The sequence below is a fragment of the Sceloporus occidentalis genome, unplaced genomic scaffold, assembly GCF_023333645.1.
Source record: "Sceloporus occidentalis isolate IW3139 unplaced genomic scaffold, rSceOcc1.0.p SCAF_31, whole genome shotgun sequence".
In the NCBI taxonomy this organism is placed as follows: Eukaryota; Metazoa; Chordata; class Lepidosauria; order Squamata; family Phrynosomatidae; genus Sceloporus; species Sceloporus occidentalis.
Window position 1 is genome coordinate 3,805,169 of NW_028317011.1, and position 23,551 is coordinate 3,828,719.

General features: G+C 39.1%; 1 protein-coding gene across 1 annotated transcript in view; it reads left to right on the forward strand.

Moving 5' to 3' along the window:
• LOC149298745 (S-adenosylhomocysteine hydrolase-like protein 2) overlaps positions 1-23,551 on the forward strand; it is a 50,908-nt gene that overhangs the window by 21,587 nt on the left and 5,770 nt on the right. The window contains exons 2-9 of the mRNA XM_089487075.1: positions 14,106-14,214; positions 15,486-15,629; positions 16,730-16,830; positions 19,081-19,183; positions 19,885-19,979; positions 21,140-21,246; positions 21,606-21,722; positions 23,130-23,193. Coding sequence (XP_089343201.1) covers positions 14,106-14,214; positions 15,486-15,629; positions 16,730-16,830; positions 19,081-19,183; positions 19,885-19,979; positions 21,140-21,246; positions 21,606-21,722; positions 23,130-23,193 — 840 coding nt within the window. The remainder of the gene's footprint in view (positions 1-14,105; positions 14,215-15,485; positions 15,630-16,729; positions 16,831-19,080; positions 19,184-19,884; positions 19,980-21,139; positions 21,247-21,605; positions 21,723-23,129; positions 23,194-23,551) is intronic.

Consider the following 23,551-nt stretch of genomic DNA (forward strand, 5'->3'; position numbering starts at 1 on the left):
CTGCTAGCAGAGATCCTTTCCCTTGATTCTGGTATTTGATTTGTGAACTGTGAGAATGTGATTTATAGTCTAAAGATTTAAGAAATTGGGGTTAGCAAACGCAGAGACTATACGGTTCACCAAGTGTGCCCATCTCTTTGCAGTATAGCTCCTAGACAATCTATATAAAACTACAGATTGTAGAACTGCAAGAGATCACTGGTCCGCTATTAAACCCATCATGCATGGATGTTAGACCCAAAAGCCCAGGGGGCGTCATTTAGAGTTTGTGATGTTTATTGTGTACGAAAGGCTGATTCATTCTACTCTGGATTGTAACTAAAAATGACCTTTATCATAGCTGCCCTTAACCCAAAATAAAGGTCTTAAATAGAATTTAGTGGGCTAATTCTAGTATAGAGAATGGTGGCAAGGCTTGGATACCAAAGCAATCCCTTTGTAAACAGCTCTGAATTAGGCAGCAGATGTGAATATACATCTGATACAGGTAATATTACTTTTCCATTGTACTAGTATATACTTAATGTCTTAGTGCAGTGTGTGTGTATATATATATATATATATATATATATATATATATATATATGTGTATATATGTATGCAAAACTGGGATACAATGCTTTTAAACATTGCTCTAAGGAGGGTTTGAGACGCTGTATACAGTGTATACTGTGGATAATATTTTCAGGCATTGTAGGCAGAAGAATTATACAAAGCTCGCAACCTAAAAAGGCATAAAAATCCAGATTCCCGAGTTGCTGATAGAATGAGTACACAAAGCAAGAACTCGGCACATGTCCAGTGAATGCTATTCAAGAAAAATATGAAGCATAAATATTGGGGATCCCATCACACTATATGGTCATATATTGCTTAGCACAACACTACGTCAAAGTACCACAAGCTGCCCCTCCTGCCTCACAGTGGCCGGCTAAGTAATATATGGCCATATAGTGTGACGGAATCCCCAATATTTATGCCTCACTGAGCATGAGCTGAATTCTTGCTTTTTGTTGTAAGCAGAGGACCCATTTTCACACTTTGCTAAGGAGACTTGAGAGTCTGTACTATTCAGAAGCCTAATATATTTACATTGTTGCAAAAAAAGGTTCATCCTTTTAACCGCCGTATTCCGTATTCTACCCAATCCTATATACTACATACATATTAAACATATAATGGCTCTTCAATTTTCATTTTTCTCAAGTAGTATTCTGAAAATTCTGTTTCCTCTTGTGCCCAAGAGTGGCTTCCACCTTGCCGATGCTTGATCCTGAGGTTTGTGATAATAGCTTTATAGTTGAAAAGCATGATTTTAAACCGTTCTGAGAGCCAATGGCTCATGTGCAGTCTGCTGCAACACTGCAGTCTTTCCAGAGGCATCATGAGAAACTTCAGGAGACGCTCAGGCTATGCCTTTGGAGGCAGATGTAATGGGAGTTGGGTTTTAAATATGAATAAGTATGAAACGGCCCTAAATATATATAATATATGTATACATATTTTTAGGATCAAATCGAAATAAAGCTGTGTCACGGTTCCTCTTTACTGCGTATGATTGATTTTTTTTTTTATGCTTTGCAAAAAAACTAGTAAGAAGTACAAATCAAGTATTCATTTCAAGCAAAATCTGGTATCTGGAAATGACCATTAACTTCTTCGCAAATGGAATACAGAGCATCTAAATCTTCAGCTTCTGTATTTTTGCAGGAAAGTCAGAATTTTCAGGTAATTAGGAACCATTTTTGTATGACTTATTCAATCATGGTATTCTGTACATGTCACTTTTGTTGGATGTCTTATGACTGTTTCCTTACCATGCATTAATAGCCTTCTGCCAGGTATCCTGTAGATGCATGTGTGTGCTAATGCCTGGTAAACACTGGTACATTTCTCAAGCACAGCTTGCACTATATAATGTAACCAGTAGGGGAGCTTTAAATATCACTGATTTAACTGTACATGATACTGGGCCGCCAAAGCTTTTCCTACAGCAGAAGCTCACTGGAGTTGGATCTTCATAATGTATTGTGAAGGAATGGAAACAACTCTGTATTTAGTGAACAGACCCCAATGAGATGTCCCTAGCTTCAGGGATCCTTGTTAAACCTTATCAGCATTCAATACAGTGGTGTCTGCATATGAACAGACAGCATGGACAAATTGTCCTATTTACTTTTTCAATCCTCCTCTTGCCGAAGTCTTAGTATTTGCTATATTCTACATTTACATGGTATTGCTATTTCCCAGGTTCTTCCTGTCTGTATAGTTAGAATATTCTCTCCTGCCATGATGTTTCTTTAATGCAATGTGGTCTCCATACCCTTCTGAAGTATAGATGGAAATTGCTTTCCATCTGCAGGCTGATAAAGGGTACTGCACCAAGTGGTGGTCGACAACGCTGCTTGTTTGGGTTTACTGGTTTCTTCTGCTTACCTGGAGGCAAGCATTGTCAGATGTGCTACACGTACACATACTCTCCCGATGCTTTCTCACCTCACAACAGCGTTCAGGATTAGACCTGGGGATCTGTGGTAAGTACAGTGAATCAAAGGTGTCAACAGGCCGTCTTCAGATGAAGAACAATAGGGGTCATATAAAGATGTTACATAAAAAGGTGAAAAGGCTGTTGGCAAGGCCATGTTTTCTTTGTAATTGATGACTTATTGCTTTTCAGTACGAATATCTAGCTACGCTTTTGGTGAAATGTAAGTTAAGTGAAGGTGAAGAAAACTTAACACGTTTTTGGTAACACCTGAAAGCAAGTGTTAGGGGAATGTAATGGTATTTGTGAGTGGAACAACCTACCGTATGTAAAATTGACTTAGAATGTTGCGAGTGCAGTACTGCCGCTTTAGATATGTGCCTTAAGATAAACTTTTATTTTTATTTTTTTTTGCGAAAATGACAAATGTATACTTAATCTATGCCTCATTTGACAGTATAATTACTACTTTTTATTCAGACTTAATTTTGGAGCATATCTCAAAAGCAAGATATCAAGATATCTGTGATATAAATTTGTTGTGAATTGTTCAATGCGTGGCCAGTAGGAGGTGCTGTTTGCACGCTCCTTGTGAGTAGGTCACGGCAGTCATGCGCAGCATCTACACCAAAAGAAGTATTTGATTTATGGTAGAGGTTTTTTTTCATTGCAGTAGTTTTAATTATCTGTGTTTACAGGTTGTGCAATTTTTTTTTCTTCTCGTAAACATGGGGCTCAATTTCATGCATTCTTACCTGTCTGCCCTGCCTGTTTGGACTGGTTTTTAGTCTACCAGTGAGGATATTGTGATGAGTATATTTAATTAAAATATACTACTTTCCTTAAAAATTATGTGTTGAACATATCCATATTGGGGGTTTTTTTCTCAGCAATATGTCAGTGAGTGCTTCATAGAGCTCATTTAGTGCGTATGATCTAGGGTCATTTCAACCAATTTTTTATTTGACTAAATATTCCATACATTGTGTAGAACAGGGGTTGACAAATTTGGATTGGATCTAGGAACTAGCTTAAAAAGAAAATGGGAGACAATCATGTTTTTACTTTTAGATATTTTAAATTTCTCCCTTCTATCAGCCCACTTAATACACTCATAAACTAATACATCCAATTATGTTAATAGAGTTAATCATTACATTGCTAAATTGAGGAATTCAGACGGAGAAAAAAATGATTCAATGCACAGTACATTATGAAACATAAATGAAGCAGTATGAATCTACAAGGAATAGCGCACACTGTGCCGGTCAAATCCATCAAGCAGTCTCCATCATCCATCCATCTCCCAGGAGCCACTAACCCCGGGCTCACCCATAACACACACTTACGATAACACCAAATGCCGACGGCCCCACACATGCTAACAAACTACAAACATACACAATTGTGTTAACACCATACAGTAACGCAGACACACGCTAACATCATCCGTTCATGTATACACATGTTAACACTGCACACTAATACACACACTAATGCTATATGCTGACAAACACACTCATGCTAGCACCATACTGTAACATGCACAACGCCATACAGGCTTACACCACATGAAAGTTTTAGGAGGAAAGGATTTCGTTGTACATGCAGGACTTCATTAGCATTAGAAACAGGTCAGTGGGTTGACATAAATATGTCAACAATAAATATGACAACAATGGCAGCCTCCAGGTAAAGGAAATTTTTTGGAACAAAATTAAATAAAACAATGCAAATCTAATTTACGGTTTGTCTGTGAGGCACTGCGGTGTCTGACACTTTTAATGCAAACATTGATACAATAATTGAAAACTAATTCACAACGTACTGCTATTTTTTCTTACAAATGATGGTTACACGCATGCTGTACTTGTAAGTGTATCTTCTGCAAATGTTTGACACTTTTTATAACTTACAAATTTCCTTAGTCTGATAATTTTAGTTTTACCAGACTGTCGGAAGCCGCTGTGTGCTCTAGAACTGTTACTTTTACAACTACCTTTTATAACAGCACACATGCAGCAATGTCTAAGTCATCTGATTAAACATTAACCCTCATCAGGAGATTTGGGTGTTGAAACTAAACATAGTTTGCTATTAAAGGACTAATTTTATTTCCATGAGACTGGTTTCTGTTGTACTATGTTTCAGTAGGTACCATATTTATGAAACACAAGATTTGAAACTTTAATGCATATGATAAGTGAGTGTGCCATCTACGTTTTACATTTCTACTTAAAAATAGATGGAGGGTTTCAGCAGAACCCCCCCCCCCATATACAATTGCCTCTTACCCCACCCCCCAGCTCCTTCTCTTGTATGAGATATGTTTGGATGAACCCATCTCCTGCTTGCCACTGTGCACACATACATAAAGCAGCAAAAGGGCATCTTAACAAGCACATCTGATTACAGGTTTCCTTTTACTGCATCTTTTAATTCTAAAACCATTGTAAACCTAATGAAATATGAGCTGTCATGCATTGTAAAGAGCCATACCTGCTGAGCTTTTCCTGAAAGAAGGGCTTGTTGGCCTGGTATAATACATTATTAGAATTGAAGCTAGCTTATCCTTTTTTATTTTTTTTTTATTTTATTTTAACAGGAATGACCTGTCCTGGGTAGCTGCCCCAGTGCCCTATTTGTGCGGGCAGTGCAATCATGGATTAGTTGTTGGGGGTGTCCTCTGATCTCCTCTTACTGGTCTAAAATCAATGGATGTCTACGCCGTTGTGGAAAAAATGGTTATCGCCTCTGCGTACAATGTAAACTTTGGCAGTTTGTATGCATTGGTTGCCATCCCTGCATCTCGATCACTGGCATTTAAACCCGTAGGGGGGAATATTCAAACCAAATTGGGTGCAATATAAAAATATATAAATTGCTGCTCTCTGTCTGCGAGGCTGTGAAGTTCCCTTTACACAGTGGCAGTTGGTCCAGTGATTGCGGACGTTGCTCTCACTGTGCTTCCTCTGGCTTTTTCTTCCTCTCGGTGACCCCTGGATACCATCTTTTTAATGAAAGACAATTCGCCTGGTCTGTAGTGTTCCTAGTGAGGAGCTTCAGAAATCTGGAAACTTACAAAGCACATGGACTCTGTGATTTTGATAGGGAAAAGAAAAATAAGAGTGCTGTGAATTCCTAGCAGTGAATGAATGCCGCTATCTTAAACTTTGTCACTGAAAGCAATTAACAGGGTTTGGTAGAGCTGTTTGATTATGATAGACATCAAAGGCGTTCTCAAGGAGACCTGCATGAGAGTTGGGGGAGGGGCAGATGTGCCGCTCTATAACTTACTGCTCGGTGTCTATCTTGACCTTGATTAAACCTACTGACATCTGTAGCTGTGTTTTAAATGAGTCATTGTTCTAGAGTATTGACATTACAAAGGGCACACGCTGCCAATGGGGTAAAGCGAAATGCTAGATATGTTTTATGCAAGGAGGGGCCTGTCAGGTTCCCTGAGCTGCAGAGTCCTATATCACTGTCCTGACGAGGGCTGAAACATTAGCTCAGAGCCACTGACTTCTGAAAGTATTTGTGTGCGGGTTTGAGAGCAGGGGGAGGCTGAAGCCCATTGTCAACTACGTGAGTGACTGGCCCTGAACTTGGCTGCGCTGAGAAAAGAGATTTTCCCAAGCCCTCCTGCTTCTAGAGAAGGACCCATTCCACAGGCGAAGACATGGAGAGAACAGAGAGCACGCAAGACACGACTGCTTTTAACATGCCAGACTGGATGGTAAGAACAGGGCCCCTAAATCTATACGTCCTAAACTAGAACATGAAACCCAGGTGTGTGTATGTGTGTGTATATATGTATGTGTATATATGCGCGTGTGTGTGTATGTATGTGTATATATATATATATATATATATATATATTTACACGTGTGTGTGTGTATATAATAAAATGTCTTTTATATACACCTATACACGTGTGTGCGACAGATGTTTGCGTTGGTTGAATTATTCTGCTTGTTTAGTAGGAGAAGCTATTTGTACTATAAATCTTTTATGTCTTGACAACTGATAAGCCAATGGTCCTTTTTTGTTTTCCATCCCTAACAGTCTAAAGACTGAGAACATTGATGCTAAACTACTTCAACAACGTTTTCTTTATTTTGCAACTAAAAATTGTATACATGATCCAGTTTAGTTTGGATGTTGCCTGCAAATGCGTGCTTTTTTTCCCCTCAGGGCGGTTTAAATGCCTGCTTAAACAGTAGTTAATTTTAAAATGTTCTCATGACTTAGTGGATCATAATCTCAATACTTCCTCAGCCTGTTTGCGGTGATTGTTATCCTAGGTTTGTGCGTGAGGATTTCTTGAATGCAAGAGACAACTCCCCGCAATCTCTCTAACAAGTTGAGTGGTCTACATATGGGGCTATCAGAAACACTTAAGGTGGCGTGACTTGTTTCCACAATGGTGTTTGTAGTTACAAAGTCAAAATTTAGAGGGTCGAGATTCCTGAATATTTTATGCGATCCTTTACGAGCACAAAAGCAGTGGCTTGGTCCAGCAAGTTGAAATGTCGTATGTTCTGCGCTTTAAATTGATGGCAGTCAGTTGATTTGAACTAACCTGCAATCTCTGACTCTTGAACCATATTGTGGGTGAAATGCACCATTTTAAATGGAGACTAATATTTTATTGTTCCTTTTAAAAGCAATATAATTTGGTCCAGTGTCATCAAGAATAGCCTTGTGCCTTTTGTTAGCAAACAACTTGGTCATTGGCAACTTTGGCCCTCTTTATACAATATATAGAATAGAACTATAGAATACTCTTCCGCTGTCAGGGTATTTGTGCATTGTACATGGGGGGAAAAATATGTATTTACACTGTTTCTCATGAGTAGAAATTGCAAGGTTTTATGGATGCCTAATGGATTAAAATATGTTGGGATTATGTGGAAGGGGGATGGAAAAATGCCAGGAAACTAATCCCCGTACAACGCAACAGTAAAGTTATCCTCTTATTCTGCAATTATGTCCTTAAAGTGGACCTGTCAACTAAAAATTTAATAATCGCTATAATGTGAATTTTTTATTTTTTGTAACTGTTGAGCCATGTAAGGGATTAGCGATACATTTCAAGATGGACCTTTTTATGCTACAGATGTTTCTTGAATGCACTCTGGTTGTAAAACAGGCTATATTTTAACTGTTCATTTTTTGGGAAAAGAGACCTGTCACCAAGGTTCTCTGTTAGTAGTTGGTAATCTTAGTTGTGCAAATGTTTTCCTTTTAGATTGAATACTTGTGTAAATGAAAACTTGAAATTGTTTCAAGATAATTTTGGCACAGCCTCTCTCATGGCTAAATAAACTGTATTGCTACATTTTAATATAATACAAATATAAATGCAATCTATGAAGTTATGCATTTAGTTAAGTTTTTATTTTTTACTTTGATGTCTGAACTAAATTAAATAAAATATCAAGGAAGGGTTCCCCCAATTTCCATCAACTTGTGTATATATTTGTGTAAATGAAAGTGTATGGTGTTAGGATGAGTGTGTGCAGGTATGAGTAAGGCGTTTCCACGTATGTATGTGTAAGTGTGGAGCTGCCCCTAACTATCATCATGCCCCCATCAGTCATTATCCCCATCTACCACCATTATCACCCTATATGGCATCACAATCACCCCCTTCCATTTTCATGCCCCCTAACATAACTTATCTCTGCATTATTTCCAAATCATTGCCCTACTATTCTGTAGCACACCCCTTTTATATTCATACAAACCTATTATTCCTCGTATTCTTTGATCTTCTGCAGAGCGGTCTTCCTCTAACAGCTTATCGTATGTCATGTGTCGTCATATCCAATGTGGCAGACACGCAGTGAGAAGAGATCTGTGCTCCAATTGTCAGAAACAATGTCTACCGCAGGCAAGGGGAAGCAGCTTACCTGCAACCTTCCTGCTATCTTGGCCAGATCAGCCCTGCCTTATATGCACACAACTCGGAGAGAAAATATGTTAATAACTATATATTAAAGTTTTGTATAAAAATACATTGACAGTGCTACGTATTTTGTGGTGAGAAGTTTTAGAAGTTACGGCGGCGTGAATGTATGATGTGTTTTCACTTAAAACTTTTTTTTCTTTTTTTTTCACTTAAAAAGCACAATACGTTTTCAAGCCCATTCCTAGAAAGTGGAGCCATTGAATCTCAGGAACTGGACTTTCACGCTACCAGAGTGCCATACCTGTGACAATGTAGCAGTCCCTGTAAATTGAATTGTTTTGTTACTTTACAACAGCAAAATTGTAAACCTGATCACCTTAAAAAAAAAAAATCTATACTAATCTTTGTTACAGAACCCCTGAAATTACGTGTCTAGGCTTACTCTTTCCTACAGGAAAACATGTTTTTATAGATCTTTACCTACGTGCCCACCTTTTTCTGTAGGTCTTTTAACTATATTACCTCATAAAACAATGTCTTACAGGTAACATAATGTAAACATTTAGTGTAAATGTCTGCTAGTGGAGTGACAAGTAGACCAACAAACCATGCCACTAACCCACAACTTCAGAGGTCCACAGATACGCTGTGCTTCAGGCCCTCACATCTATTTCATAACACGACTGGTCTCATTTTTTCTTATCTTGTTCTGTCGAGTAAGCTTACATTTAAGGCCTGCACATATATTTGGGGTTTGTTTTATTTGCGACAGCATATGGGACGTGCTTAGACCTCCATAAGGTACTTCAGTGATTTTGTATAAAGCCTTAAGTCTTCAAAAATATCTACTGGTATTACAGCAAGCCCTGCTAGTAGCTGTGGTTCCCTGCCATGTTTTGTAAATAAAACACTATTCATTTTCTCTCCAGCCCTGTCAGATGTGTATCATTCAGTTCCCAAAACATAAATTGAGGTTGTAGATAATTATATACTAAGAAAGGTGACACGACGTTGGTGTATTTTACTGGTCATATGTAGTACTGGATGCATCTCCTAGCAGTAAATTACAGACAAGTAACATTCATACTTATCACCAAACACATAGTCTATAACATTTTTACCCCCTTGTATTCGTTCACCATCTTTTAAATGCTTCGGCAACATGGTAAGATTTAAATGGAATGAAAGCATGAAGCGATTAGCTGCAGGCAGTGATTCACTAAACATAGATGCGTTCTTTTCACTTCTTAACGTAGGAATGTCCTGGAATTTTTTAGGGCATGGAAATATTGAATAAACATGCTTCTTGTTTCCTTATCTGACCTATCTCAATGACTAGTAGACTTCAGGCAGAACTCTCAGAATCCCAAGACAGACAGTTTTGGTGAATTGTTAGTTACGCAGTGAATGAGGCATTGAGGCTTCCATTGGTCCTCTGTCAGACACCCGCTCTACTTTCGCATATTGGGGACATTTTTTCCTGTCTTGTACCTGCGTTGCCTGAGTCCGCCTGGTGTTAAACCACAAAATAATTATGTACGTTTTAAGCCAAGCTTTGTGCTTCATGAAACAGCCAGAACATTGATGCCAACCTGTATAGAAAATAAACATTTTCTATACAAATATGAAGTCATGCTAATGGTTATTCTACTTCTGCTCTGAAAGTACATTGCATATTTCTTTGTCTTTGTTTTTTTAGGCCCCCCCATCTCTACTTGCTCATTTTGTAAAGACATTTAGATATGCCTTATGGAGAATATCTTCTCTTGCTTCCATCCTTTAATCCAGTTTTGTCCATACCGCATGTTACATTATTTTCCAAACAGGCCAGTTTTCGCTTTATTTTTATGCATTTAACCTTTTTTCTGGCATTTTTTTAATTTATATGAAGTTAGGTTTATCCTTTAGAATAAAAGATAGAATAGAATATACAGCTCAGATGTGTGCTGCTTTAAATTATGCTTTTATAATGTTACTACATTCCATGTATTCTTTACAATTCTGTTGTGTGTTCTCTCTGTTAATAAGTAACCAAACCATAATTATCTGAAGTCCTGAATCAATGCTGTTACACAAATCAACACAGGCAGCCGCAATCTGTTTTTATCGGTTTCTGTAAGTTTCCTCTATATGGTGTTCAGTTACAAGCTGTAGATTTGCAAACTTTAAGTTGTGGCATTGACTAAAGTCCCACTGTTCTATATTGTGCTTTAAACTGGGTCTTTTACACAGAAAAGCTACTACTAACATTGTATTTGGAAATAGAGGGCATTGTAAATCTATGGCTACCTAACCCCTGGGGTTTGTCAAACCCTATATTATGCCATTTCCTATCCTACCAAATGTATTAGTCAAGCCAGAGATCTCACTGTTAGTTCAACTTAACAAATGATCCCACGGTGATTAATGGTGGCAAGCCAATGTGACTAATAATCATGGGATTCTTTTTGGTCCTATAGAGAAATGTTAATTCCCAGAGCACCATGTTTTTATTATCCTGTATGTTCTCTTAACCACCAATAGTCCCTTTGCATAAATGCGTGTGCAAATGTTACCTGTTATAACGGGTTTTTACACAATGAAAGTCTATATGATGTCTCTTATAGATAAGAAAACACTCTGTTTGAGGATAAACCACATTGTGTCTAGCAATTTAAAGCTATTGGTGTTAACACTTAAGTTACTCCTCCGGAGATAAAAATAAGCTATTTGTGAATTTCTATTTTTTGGTAATGTTTATACATCTATTGGCATCACTGAGTGTATGTGCATGTCTGGCCAGGCATGTTAAGAACACACATACACATACACATACATCGTCATTGTATTTAGTCCGGCGGGCAATGAACCCAATGGTGCCCGGTCTGTGCCATAAGGTCACTAACTGGCTACCCAGGCCATGGCAGCAGTGCCGAAATGACAAGAGGTGGTATTTACTTCCAAACAAAATTAGAAAAGATGAAAGGTCCTCCATTAAGCATATTCTAATTTTATTTGTAAGTAAAATATGCTTATTATGCTTTTATCATAGGAAAAAGTTGGAGCAGAGATCAATCCTTTACCCTGCCGTTGGGGGCAAACGCATAGGGAAGTAGACAAGGAGTCAGGCGGCATACCCCGGAATAATAAATAAAATTACTATCTAAGTGAAGCACTGCTTATTACTATTTGATTTATATAGCTCCATCATGTTCCACAGCGTTGTACAATGGGTAAAGCCGAACATAATGAATATATTACATAACAATTTGATTTACAGAAACATGCGGGGAGGGCCCAGCTCAAACAAGCTTACAATTACCCGAACATTTCCAAGAAAACAATAAGAGATGCATGATTACCCCTGTAAATGGACATTGTGATCCCTAGTAGCAGGTTTAGCATGGGCAGAAATCTTCAGGATAATGTGCTTTTTAAAATCACCTCCCCATGTAATTTGGCCTTTAATTGAAGTACAAATGTAATCAAATATGCCAAAGGGAGGAGAGCGGAGCTTTCTTGTAGGGGAGGCCTAGCATGTTTACATCATTCCCCTTGGCAAGATAATTATGGAGTACAATTGCGTACATAAATACGAACCGTTTTCTGACAAAGCTTGAACAAATGCTTATATATGCAAGTTCAGAGGTCAGAACACATTGGTGTAATAGTCTATTAAAGCAAGCTATGCAGCAATGAATTCTTAAATGCCTCATTAACTTGATAGTCAATGATCACCAAACCTCGGTATTATTGGGCAGGCAGGTTGGAACCAGAGCAGCAGGTATAAAGGTATGGCACGGCTGGGCCCAGGGACTAGTTAAGGATGTCTGAGGACTGGCCGGCTGTCAACATGATGAATAACAAAAAGACGTACAATGTGAATGGGGACTTGGAGCTGAAATCTCAGGTGAGGTCTACACAACGCTTTTACTGTAAGCTACTTCTCTCAAACATATAGCTTAGAGAATCAAGGACTAATGTTGTGTGGTTAAATGCCAGATACCTTGTTCATCCTTCCACTAGCCGTCTTATGATAAGCCACTGGGTCGATCCCAGCAAAGTCTCCGAGAAGGATAAAATCGTCCTTTGTAATTTTTTAATAACTTTGAAGAAGTGCAATTGACATAACTATGCATTATGCAGCACTAGCTCAAATCTGCTTCCAAAAAAATCTTCCAATGTTGTTCCCCTTTTTACTCTATTACATTTTTTTAAAAAAAGAGGTTGTTTTTCCTCTTTAGATGTAATTTTAAATATCATAAGGTAGCACCTGATAAAATATTCTGGGTAAATGTTGGCTAAAGCTAGCTTGTCGGCCTTCGTATAGATAACGTTTAAATATCTAACACACCCTGCTCATTAAGATTTGTAAATCAAGATTTTACAGCGCATAATAAGCGTAGAAATTAATTTTCTTTTATGGCAGCTGCTACCTGTTTACACTCCTCTCATGCTGCAGTAAATCTTAATTTAACACTTAAGTTTCGTTCATAAAGATAGGCTTGCTGGGTTTTTTGACGAGATCGGCCATGAACCTGTACAAATTTTCAGCGTGGCCTTGGATTGCAAATGTTAACCACGGTTATAAGCTTTAGTTATTGATTGAGTAGAGATAGAGAACAGGGCTGATGATAGATCTGAGGCTGACTACCTCCCTTGTCATTTTTCAATAGGGTGCGTTCCTATTCAGAATGTCTCTCCCACTCATCTAGTCTGCCGTTATTCCTAACATAAAGACTCAACCGTAACACTTCTTGATCTTGTCTTAGATTCAGGATAGCCACATACCTATCCCATACATGTTTATTAGCCTCTACCTCTTCTGGTCCACTTATTTACCATCCTCTCAGTAAAGTGCAGTAAATATGTGAATTGCCTTCTCTAACATGGCGCATAATTTATTTTCTCTGCTTGATTTTAAGCCTTGAGGCAGTGCGGAAATAGTTAACACACCTGAACAATGTCCCTTTATTAGTTTTGCTATTGGGTTACTGTTATGAGCACTCGGCTTCACATTTTCTTAAAGGTCTTTTCTGTTTTGTAGTTCTGTAAAATGATGGGGTGTAACTTAGGTTACAGAGTATTCCGAGTAAGAACAAAGAACAATGAAATGTGGGGGGAAAAAAAGTCAGAAATAGAGCCGTTCTTAAGGGTCCTGCTAGCATTTCACGTACGGGGCATCAAGTAATTTGGAAGGCATCTGATATGCATTATGCAAAGTTTATTAGCGTCTAGTCCCATCTTTAGTGAAACTATATGTACGTGTGTGTGTGTGTGTAAAATTATTTTATTTATTTAGATGCAAAATGTTGGTCACTATCTACCCTATGCACACCTTGTACGGTTCTTTCGGCTGCCGATTTCCAGTGCCTTTAATGTGTGCTAGCGATAGTTCCGACTGTAGGTAGGGTTCTACCGAAGCCCAACACCAGGCTCAGCTCATATCATTGGGAGGGTGGTATCTGGGCCTGTCCCTCGCTACCATGTTAAGTTCCTCTGAGAACCATCTTGATGTGTTGTCTATGATATGGTGCGTGTACTACAAATCCCAAGCAAAGACATCCCAACTTCATGTAGTTTCTGTTATGAAAGTTCTAGTTAGTGCTTGAAAAATTGAGCAGCTGAGCCACCCGTTATCTTCAACAGTGAAGGGTTTTCCAGTTAGCCTTGGTTGTAGTCTCCGTTTCCCTGATTTATTCCTAGTTTGTTTTCTCATAGCAGATCCAGTTTGCGGACCAGAAGCGGGAATTCAACAAGCGCCCAACAAAGATAGGTCGCCGTTCTCTGTCTCGATCAATTTCCCAGTCATCGACTGATAGCTACAGTTCTGGTGAGTAATAAATCCACAAATCCGTGAGTTCAAGGTAAGTGACAATTTATCAGTGTTTGACAAGTCATGTGAATGATTTGAGAAATACTTCTTAATAGCTTTAGATAGCTTTGGAATCGCTGTTTTTCCCCAGAAATGTACCATTTTGTCCTTGTTTTCTATTGGCTGGCAAAAAATCTATGATTTTCCCAAATCCCTTATTTTACGGTTCTATCCATTATAACTGTAACAGTGTCTGAATCTCAAAAAAAAATAAAAAATGACACCCTTGATCTTGTTGACCGCATGCTTTACGATTAAATGTTTTATTACAGTGTTTGGCAAATACTCATTTATTTATTTTTTAAATCCAGTTAGAAATCCAGTTCTAACCAGCTGGTTTCTTCGTCTCTTCATTCTCATGCAGATATTCTGTCAATGCCGTTTTTTATTAAGTGCAGATTTCTAGGCCTTTAGGTCATAATGGGAATTCAGCCCGGAAAATGCCAGCCTCCTGTCTCCCAGGGATTTACAGGCATGTTGGGCTTCTCGGCAGAGCCCTACTGAGGCCTGACCTTCAGAGACATTTTTCTGCGCTACCTAATCCTCAGCCTTCAAGTAACCTGATTAAAAGTCTGCAACCAGCTACTGCACTGGACCTCTCAGTCGGGCTGTTTGTAAAAAAAATCTTTGTTGTTTTTTCTGTAGTCCAGTTATACCTTCCATGAAATCAGCTTCTGAAAGTAAAACTCTGCCATAGTTTGCATGGAAGTGACGACGTTCTTCCATAGAGAGCTTGTATGTGCATGTAACCCAAATCAAAACTTGAGCCCTCCCTTAAGAATGTACCTGCTCTTAACTACAGATTAAATATATATATATATATTTACTCTAGATTATCTATACCATTTTTACTATTTTGCTTTAAGTTAATTGTACGGAGCACTTGGTGGCTTTGGTACTGGTTGTTAATGGTAGCCACATTGACTCAGTTTCTTACGAAACAGTTGATTCAGCTTCACCACAGCATGGAGAATGCCCTTTAGTTCTGAAAGTTAATAATAGCACAGTCTGATTGTTTTTTTTGGTTTGAAGCAGACTGTTAAAAAGGCAAAAACGGCAAATTATACCGGATCACTTTTAGTTAGGCTGTTCCCTGTCTAAAGCAGACAACAGGACATGGTTTCTCAGCCAGCAAGCGCTGACTGGGGCCTATACGCCTGCTGAGAAACCCACAGCTTCATTAGAGGCAAAGTCTTTTTGCCTTTTCTGATTATATCCTCTTTCACTAGCTGCTTCCTATACAGACAGCTCCGACGATGAGACTTCACCCCGGGACAAGCAGCAGAAGAACTCCAAAGGCAGCGGCGACTTCTGCGTGAAGAACATCAAGCAGGCGGAATTCGGACGCAGAGAGATTGAGATTGCGGAACAAGGTAACAGCTTTAGGTTAATGGACAAATAGCTAGGAGGGCTGCTCACTAATAAGGCACAAAGCACAAAATAATAGTTGCGTTAGAAAATAGGAATACATTAAACACTGTGGTGGCATAATAAGGTCATCATGTATTTAATGATTGTTGTATTAATATATTTAATCATGATTGGAATAGTGTCTACTTAAATCAACATGAGAAAAGAGGGCGGGGGTAAAAAAAGGGAATCCCAGAAAATGTAGACACACAAATAATGTTGCAGTGAACATATGTGGTGGCGCATCCATAATGTAGTCACACAAACCTGCGCGTAAAGGGATAATGGAGATGTTTCCCAAACGGAGGGAGGATAGGCCGTAAGGCTGTTTGCTCCGGACCATGCTGTCCTTCCTAGGCCCAATAATTGATGACCAGAAGTCAATTTAGTTTCCATGTGTTAGGAGTAAGGGAGCTTGAAAGGGTCAAAATATTGTTACTGCTGTAAACGCTCAAGATCTAAATCATGCAAAAATGAATGAATATACCCCAATGAAAGAGGTTCACAGTGAAAACCGTATATTAAAACGTATATAGGACTATTAAAATAGGTTAGTATCTATTGGAAACAACATTAATAAATCAGAGGGGATATACCGTAAATTAAACCCATTTTTTTTTTCCATTAATTTTATTAATACAATTTTTAATCATGATTAAATATATTAATTAATAAGACTATAAGTAAATACACGATGGACTTATTTCCCCACTACAATGTTTAACATCTTCATATTCTCTAACATTAACTATTTTTATTTTGTTGTTTACTTAGCAGTGAGCAGTCAATCATTTAAATATCTGATGGGAAGATACAGATGCCTTGCATGTTTCTGCAGTTGTAGAATGTATTTTCTCCCGTCACTTTGGTGCCAACCAAAACTCTTATGAAGTCTGTAGAAAATTGGCAGCAAATCTTTGATATGCTTTTTCTTCTGTTCTGTTCACCAAATGCCAAATAAAAATGTAAAATTTCGGTTGATTTGCCTTAGGTAATCTTTCTTCAGTTCTGCGTCCAGGAACTTAAATGGCTTCTTTTGTTCTATTTTTTTCTCTCGACATAGAGATGCCTGCACTCATGGCTCTACGCAAGAGAGCACAAGGAGAAAAGCCTTTGGCCGGTGCCAAGATTGTGGGGTGTACTCACATAACGGCACAAACAGCCGTGAGTTTATTCACACTTAAGTATATACCTCAGCACAGTCTCTGTTCCTTAAGTAAATAAAACACATTTACGAGTTGCATTTCGGGTTTTGTACATTTCGGGTTCTAAGTCAGTATAGATGTAAATAGTCAAAGTATTCAGAAGCGTTTTGACCGCTGGTAAAATTTACGCTTTTAAACGCTTTGCGTAGCCAAGCCACCATGGCAATTGTGTTAACTGTTGGCCAAGTGCAAATTTTGATACTCCGACCTGCAGGGCCGGACTGGCCCACCGGGATACCGGGAAATTTCCCGGTGGGCCGGAAGGTCCGTGGGCTGGGCGGCCGGCAGACCAACCATGAAGACAGCCGCTGAGCGGCTGCAAATGGCATTGAACGCCTCCCTCGGTGCCAGGGGCGGGCTGGGCAGGGGGGCAATTGCCCCCCAGGCTGCCCGAAATCTAATCAAAGCGGCCGCTGGGTGCTGACGCGGCCGGCCGGCATCAGCACCCAGCAGCCGTGTGCGATGGCCGTCTAGTGATGGGAGCAGTGTGAGGGGTGAAAGCTCCGCCCCCTCGCAACTGACCTTTCACCCCTCACGCTGCTCCCATCACTATGCGGCCATCAGACTGCTGGGAATGTAATCTGAACGGCCGGTGCGTGCTGATGCCGCCGGCCGCCTCTGCTTCAATACTTTTTTTTTACTTTATATGGCAAGCCGATCCAGCTTACCATATAAATAAAAAATAAAAAGTGTTAAAGTAGCTCCGGCCGGCGGCATCAGCACGCACCGGCCGTTTAGATTACATTCCCAGCAGTCTGATGGGAGCAGCGTGAGGTGGAAGCTCCGCCCCCTCGCACTCAGACTGCTGCAGCACCGGATGTCAGGTCAGTGGCATCCTGTCAGCATAGAGGAGAACAGTGTGCAGCTACCAGGAAGTCAAGAGAAGTAGAAGGTGAGTAAAATAATGTATTTTTTGTACTGTATAATGTTTTTTGTATTTGTTAAAAACAAAAAAAATCGGCATGTGTGTGTATGTAAGTGTCCCCCCCTATATGCCACTCTGCCTCCAGAAATGCCTTATACCCCCCTATATGCCACTCTGTCCCATGATATGCCTTTTAACCCCCTATATGCCAGAGTGGCATATAGGGGTATAAGGCATTTCTGGATGCAGAGTGGCATAAAGGGGGTTAAAAGGTATATCATGGGGCAGAGGAGCATATAGGAGGGTATAAAGCATATCGGGGAGGCAGAGTGGCATATAGGGGGCATAAGGCTTTTCTGGAGGCAGAGTGCCCCATGATATGCCTTTTAACCCCCTTCATGCCACTCTGCCTCCAGAAATGCCTTATACCCCCTATATGCCACTCTGTCCCATGATATGCCTTTTAACCCCCTATATGGCAGAGTGGCATATAGGGGGTTAGAAGGCATATCATGGGACAGAGTGGCATATATTATTTTTTATTTAATATGGCAAGCTGGATCGGCTTGCCATATAAAGTAAACAAAAATGTCCCATGATATGCCTTTTAACCTCCTATATGGCAGAGTGGCATATAGGGGGTTAGAAGGCATATCATGGGACAGAGTGGCATATAGGAGGGTTGAGGCATATCAGGGAGGCAGAGTGGCATATAGGGGGGTATAAGGCTTTTCTGGAGGCAGAGTGCCCCATGATATGCCTTTTAACCCCCTTTATTCCACTCTGCCTCCAGAAATGCCTTATACCCCCCTATATGCCACTCTGTCCCATGATATGCCTTTTAACCCCCTATATGCCAGAGTGGCATATAGGGGTATAAGGCATTTCTGGATGCAGAGTGACAAATAATGAGATAAAAAGAATGGCGAATAGTGTGACGCGGGTATGTATAAGGGGTGCGTGTGGGTATAAGAGCTTCACCGTGAGATAAGCTATATGGGGCTGGTCTCCAAATTTTTCCAGGGCTGCTTTTCAGTCCCAGTCCGGCCCTGCCGACCTGTGTGTTTGGTGTCTGTGAAAGCTGAAAAACAGAACCTTTAACAGTAGATATAAAATATTAGGAAGCGATACTGTAGACGGTTTATAGAACTGTATTGCGTTTTAGTTTTGATAGCCTCCCTTAATATGTTATCTGTTTATGTTAGGGCATAATTAACACTTTAGATGTTGCACCAAACTGTAACATTATTCTTGGTATTAATAAATTGGACTTTATGGTTCTTTGTCATCATGTGTATTGTGGTATAATTTGAACATCAAAGTGTTGTCCTTTCTGTCCTATAGGTTTTGATTGAGACCTTGGGGGCCCTTGGTGCTCAGTGTCGATGGGCAGCCTGCAACATCTACTCCACTCTCAATGAAGTGGCAGCCGCTCTGGCAGAAAGTGGTATGTGACATCATCAGTGACATCATCAGTATAATGTGTAATAACACAGCCTGTTTAATTTTGAAAGACTGTAGCTCTGTTCTGTTGTGTTAACATAAACAAGCTCTCCAATTATAGAACCACTTTATTTCAGGGGTTGGGATGGAGCTGCCCTGCATTAAGTATTATATCTACGTAATCCTACCCTATAAGCATCCAGCAAGTTAAAATGTATTACTTTATCAAATAAACATATTCATTTGCATACAACATTTATATTACCATCTAATCATTATTTTATAAGATAATTAATCTTTGGCTCTTTATGACTTAATTTGAGCGTGAAACTGCAATCTTTTTTCACCAATAAATGTGGCTGTCTTCTTTTTCGGCAAAGGTAAGGAAATGCATGGTGGTTCTGAATATTTTTCTTTTTGTCTCATGTAGAAATGTAAAAAAAACTTTTTTCACAGCATGTGTCAGCAGATTAACCTGCACCAGTAGTGTCAGTGAGGTTGCTATCCATAGTATATAGTACATTAGATGATATAAGTATAATTGTTCAGCTTGGGCCAGTGGATGGGAGGCCCTCGGTATGCGCAGCTTTGCATGCAATTAAACAAGTATAAGGGTTTATTTTTTTACCTTATTCTTACAAAAATGTCTACAGAACAAGGAACATCCAGCTGTTCTAATTTATGAAAAAATCTTTTTACCCCAAGGTGTCCCAGTTTTCTCTTGGAAAGGAGAGTCAGAAGATGACTTCTGGTGGTGCATTGACCGCTGTGTAAATGTGGAAGGTTGGCAGCCAAACATGGTACGTCTGAAATCTACAATGCCTAGCAGGCTCAGAATACCGATAGAGGCACTGCAGCTACACTGTCATCTAAGCGGAGATCTGCCCAACCAAATTCACACCTTGAGTAGTTTCTTTGTCACGGGGGTGCTCGGTGGAGGAAAGGCTTCTTTCAGTTACACTTTTGTTGGAGAACATGTGCAGAGCACTATAGCACTCTTGTATTAATATTCTACACAGTAGTGATCGGCCGTATGATTTTCCTGAAACCATTATAGTTTTGTGCCCTTTTTGAGGGCATGGGAAAAATAGTAAAGATTTTTTTAGATTTCTTGTAATTAAGTGATGTGTTGCCTTATTTTGGATATATATCATGCATGTATGCCCCCTTGAGTAAAAGCCTTCTCTCTACCTGCCTATAGAGAGTCTCTGTTTTGATTCCAAGGCATGAGTGGCTAACGAGTGGCTAACAAGTTGCTGCCTGTTGCTGTCCTACTTTCTGTGTTTGCCATCTCAGTTCTAGTTTCAAAACAGGTCTGCTGTTACTGCATAAAGATATGTTTTAAGGTTTTTTGGCAGTTTCCTGATCTCTTGCTGCCTAAAGCAATTGTAGTCATTTTGAACTGATCTGAGCTGCACCCCTAGAAGAATCCCTTCAGCAGCTGCCCATAGGATGGTTTAATCTAGTGCTACGGTAATACATTTTAATCCTCTGTAGAATTGGGCATAGAAATGTAATTTGCAACATAATACGTGCACTGTTTTTGTGTTTGCTTCCGTTGTTTTAATTACATAGAGATTATTTTAGAATGTAGTGAGAACTGGGGGAAAAAAATCAGAACATAACTGATTGCATTGGAACAGAACATTGATGAGATTACAGCATAACGGCTGAAAGATGCCAGGGTTTCTTGCTGATGATCCTGATGACACTTGGCATCCCCTGCGCTCCTATGGCACAGACTATATGTTTGATTACAGTCGGAAAAGATATTGTTCGAGCCAATGGTGTATGAACCCAAATAATCACAAATTCCAGAACACTACTAAAATATAAATAATAGTAAAAAAAAAATAATAATAATCCTCAACGCCATTTTAGCCGACCGCTGACCTCACTTATGCCTTGGTGTCGTTCATGTGATTTTCTTGGGTGGATAATAATGACATTTCTGTTGCAGATCTTGGATGATGGGGGAGATCTCACACACTGGATCTATAAAAAGTATCCTAACATGTTCAAGAAAATAAAAGGCATTGTGGAAGAGAGTGTGACTGGTGTGCATCGGTAAGGGCAGACTGTGTTATAGGATTTTATATTCCTTAGTCTGTTGCTTACTTTATGTCCAACCTCTGTAAGAATGAATAAATCCACACATATTCAGGCAGTGTGCACATGAATTGGTTTCTAATTGGGCTACAGTATTCATGCGTTACTATTCATACTACAGTTTGTCTTTTGGCTTTAGTAAATTGGTGTAATGTCTGGCGATTTAGTAGTTCTTGGGACATCCTGTAGCCCCAACATTGTATTTTAAAGCATCGCTATTTTGAGGGTGGGAATAATGCAGTACCCACACATCTGACCCATGAAGAATTTGAAGTCCCTGCACCACTTGCTGCTTGAACCTCTTGTTTCTCCAACAGCTTGTACCAGTTGTCCAAAGCCGGGAAGCTGTGTGTCCCTGCGATGAATGTCAACGATTCTGTTACCAAGCAGAAATTTGACAATTTGTACTGCTGCAGAGAGTCTATTTTGGATGGGTAAGATCTGATTGTTGTTAAAAGGCTATGTGCAGATGCTCAAGAACCTCCATCAAGAACAATGTTTGGAACAATAAAATGGCAATATTGGTCAATGCCCTGATAACTTGTCTTGCCAGGGTTTTATGGTCTTTAATAGAAAATAAAGAACTGGCACTTTATAGTCATATCAGTAATAATTCAGATTGGTAGTAAGAGTAAACCTGTAATAATAAGGTAGTTGTCCTCAGATAGCAAAAATTCAAATTTCTCAAACACATATATTCAATGTTCACTGCTCTCCCCTTGCATTTGTAGATTAAGGGTGGTTTAGGGGTAAAAGGAAATGAAGAATGACATTCTATAAAGGATAACAGCAACTTATAATTTCCGTGAGAATGTTGGATGTGGAAAGATCTTGAAAGCAGTGGTCCTAAACTTGAAACTAATAATAATGAATTAAATTACGAACACTGTAAACAGGATAATAGGGTGTCTGGATTCTGAAGAGTGAGAGTGTGTATAAATATATTTAATTATTGAAACGAGAACAAGTGTCTAAGAATTATCCTGTAAAGTGGCAATTGGGTAAAATGGATATAGCTCTTCAAATGCGGTCTAACATTTACATTGCTGAGAAGTGGAAAATGGAAACAAGATAAATTTGTCTATGTAGTGGTTGGCGTTCTCTTATCACATTCAGAGTAGACGTTATAGTGTGTTAGTCTAATAAGTAACACGTAAAAGAAACAGTTGAACATATGGCATAGAAACACAGCAAAAGGGCACAGCTCTTACCTGCTGCCAAATCCTGCCTTCTGAAAAGCTCTATTTGAGTTTTGTAATCAGAAGAGCTCTTATTTGCAAATGTTTTCTTATAATATTGGCGACTGGCACCACTTAGGGAAATTTCTTCTGTAAATTTGGCGTATGTTTTGTCCTGAATTAATTATTTACTGTACATTAAAAAGTGGTGTATGAATAAATGAGTAACTTCTTTTGACTGCAAATTGTTGAATACACTTGTTGGTGGCATAATTAGTATGTATGTATATCCATAATAATTTGATAAGATGGAGACTTCATGCACGATTCTCTGATTAAATGTTTATTTTACATTAAAGGTTGCGTGTATAACAAAGATGTTTGAAGGCAATTAAGTATTACTGATTCCATTCTCAGATTCCAGATTCATTTCACTTTTGTTTTTAATGTGTGCGCGAAGGATTTAATCTCCTAATTAAATTCTCTGACCATTCCTTGTTCATTTTACATTATCCTTGGCTTGACCTCCACAAAAAGAGCTTATGAGTAAAATGAGCAGACATTAATAAATGGTAGATTTACTTTAAATCCCTGCTTGATTTGACAAGGATGGTAGGAATCTTCTCTCACGCGGAATATTACTTTCCCCCTTCCCTATCTTAGACTCAAAAGAACAACGGACATGATGTTTGGTGGGAAGCAAGTGGTGGTTTGTGGCTATGGAGAGGTGAGTGCTTCAGCTGAGGTTCTGATACTTAGAAGTCTACTGGTGCGAATTCTACATTGGGTCTATTCATGTATTATTGTTTATCAATAGGCACTTATGTATACAACTGTTTAAATAGACAGGCAAAATGAGATGAGATTCTAGAGCAGTATCCTATTATGTACAATAAATTTTTTTTCACAGTGATCCATCATTGTCGGCGCTAACCTTGCCTGAAACCGGTGCCCCAAACAGGAGTTCAGGCATTTAAGTCCCTCTCAATATAACAGTGCTCAGTTATGTTGTATGTATTAATAGGGTGCCAGTTTATAGGGCTGGTGGTACATGAGCGCATGTTGTGATTGTGTGGAGAAATGGT